We start from the raw sequence: 884 nt of genomic DNA, 5'->3' as shown, positions 1-884 counted from the left end.
GAAGAATGAGACTTATAACAAAATCACAGATCTGTTACCAAGTAAAAGTTTGTCCTCTGATACAGTGTTACTTCTCGTTAATGCCATGCACTTTGAAGGAATGTGGGCTGCAAGATTCCCAGAAAGAGTAACATCATCTAGAGAGTTTCATCTAAGTTCTGGCAAGACTGTATCTTGTGATTCTATGTTTATATCTGAAGATTTTAATACCAAAATAAGCCAGAACTATAAAGCTGTAGAGTTACCTTACATGGGAGTGAAATTTAGTATGTTTGTAATTCTTCCTAATAAAATGGATGGTCTTGCTGCTTTAGAGAAGGAAATTAATGCACAATTTCTCAAAGAAACTAAAGAGAGAAAAGGCTTTGAACGATTAGCTCTGGAGTTATATTTACCAAAGTTTCATTTTCAAAGTGCTTTCGAGTTATCTGATACTTTACAAAAACTTGGTCTTTCTGATATTTTTGATGCCAGCAAAGCGAATTTATCAGGAATAAGTAGTGAGAAGGATTTGTATGTGAGTAAATTCTTTCATAAAACATTTATTGATGTAAATGAAAAAGGAACAGATGCTCATGCCGCAAGCGGAGAAGTGGTAATTGATCCAGTATCAGCCCAGACTGGAACGAAATTTGATGTTAATCACCCGTTCATATTTTTAATTGCTGACAGAAGAACTGAATTGATTTATTTCATCGGCAAGGTAACAAACCCAGCAGCTTAAAAACATTTCCCTTCCCATCACCCTATCAAGAAATGGTAAAATGATAAACCTTACAACATTATAGGGTGTTATAATTTTAACAAAGTAGATTTGATTGAAATTATTCAAAAACTTTATTGGGAATACCAAATAAAAAGTTTTTAAAATACATTGAAAGCTA

At 33.0% G+C, this 884-nt stretch overlaps 1 protein-coding gene across 2 annotated transcripts in view; it reads left to right on the top strand.

Annotated features, from left to right (window-relative positions):
• Positions 1–884, top strand: part of LOC115222173 (serpin B4) — an 8,937-nt gene extending 8,053 nt beyond the window's left edge. For both annotated transcript variants that reach the window (XM_029792319.2, XM_029792318.2), the window contains exon 2: positions 1–884. This exon is cut by the window's left edge and continues 451 nt beyond it. In XM_029792319.2, the coding sequence (XP_029648179.1) occupies positions 1–724 (724 nt within the window). In that variant the 3' untranslated portion in view covers positions 725–884.

This window comes from Octopus sinensis, linkage group LG19 (assembly GCF_006345805.1).
Source record: "Octopus sinensis linkage group LG19, ASM634580v1, whole genome shotgun sequence".
NCBI lineage: Eukaryota > Metazoa > Mollusca > Cephalopoda > Octopoda > Octopodidae > Octopus > Octopus sinensis.
This window is presented reverse-complemented; position numbering and strand designations above follow the sequence as displayed.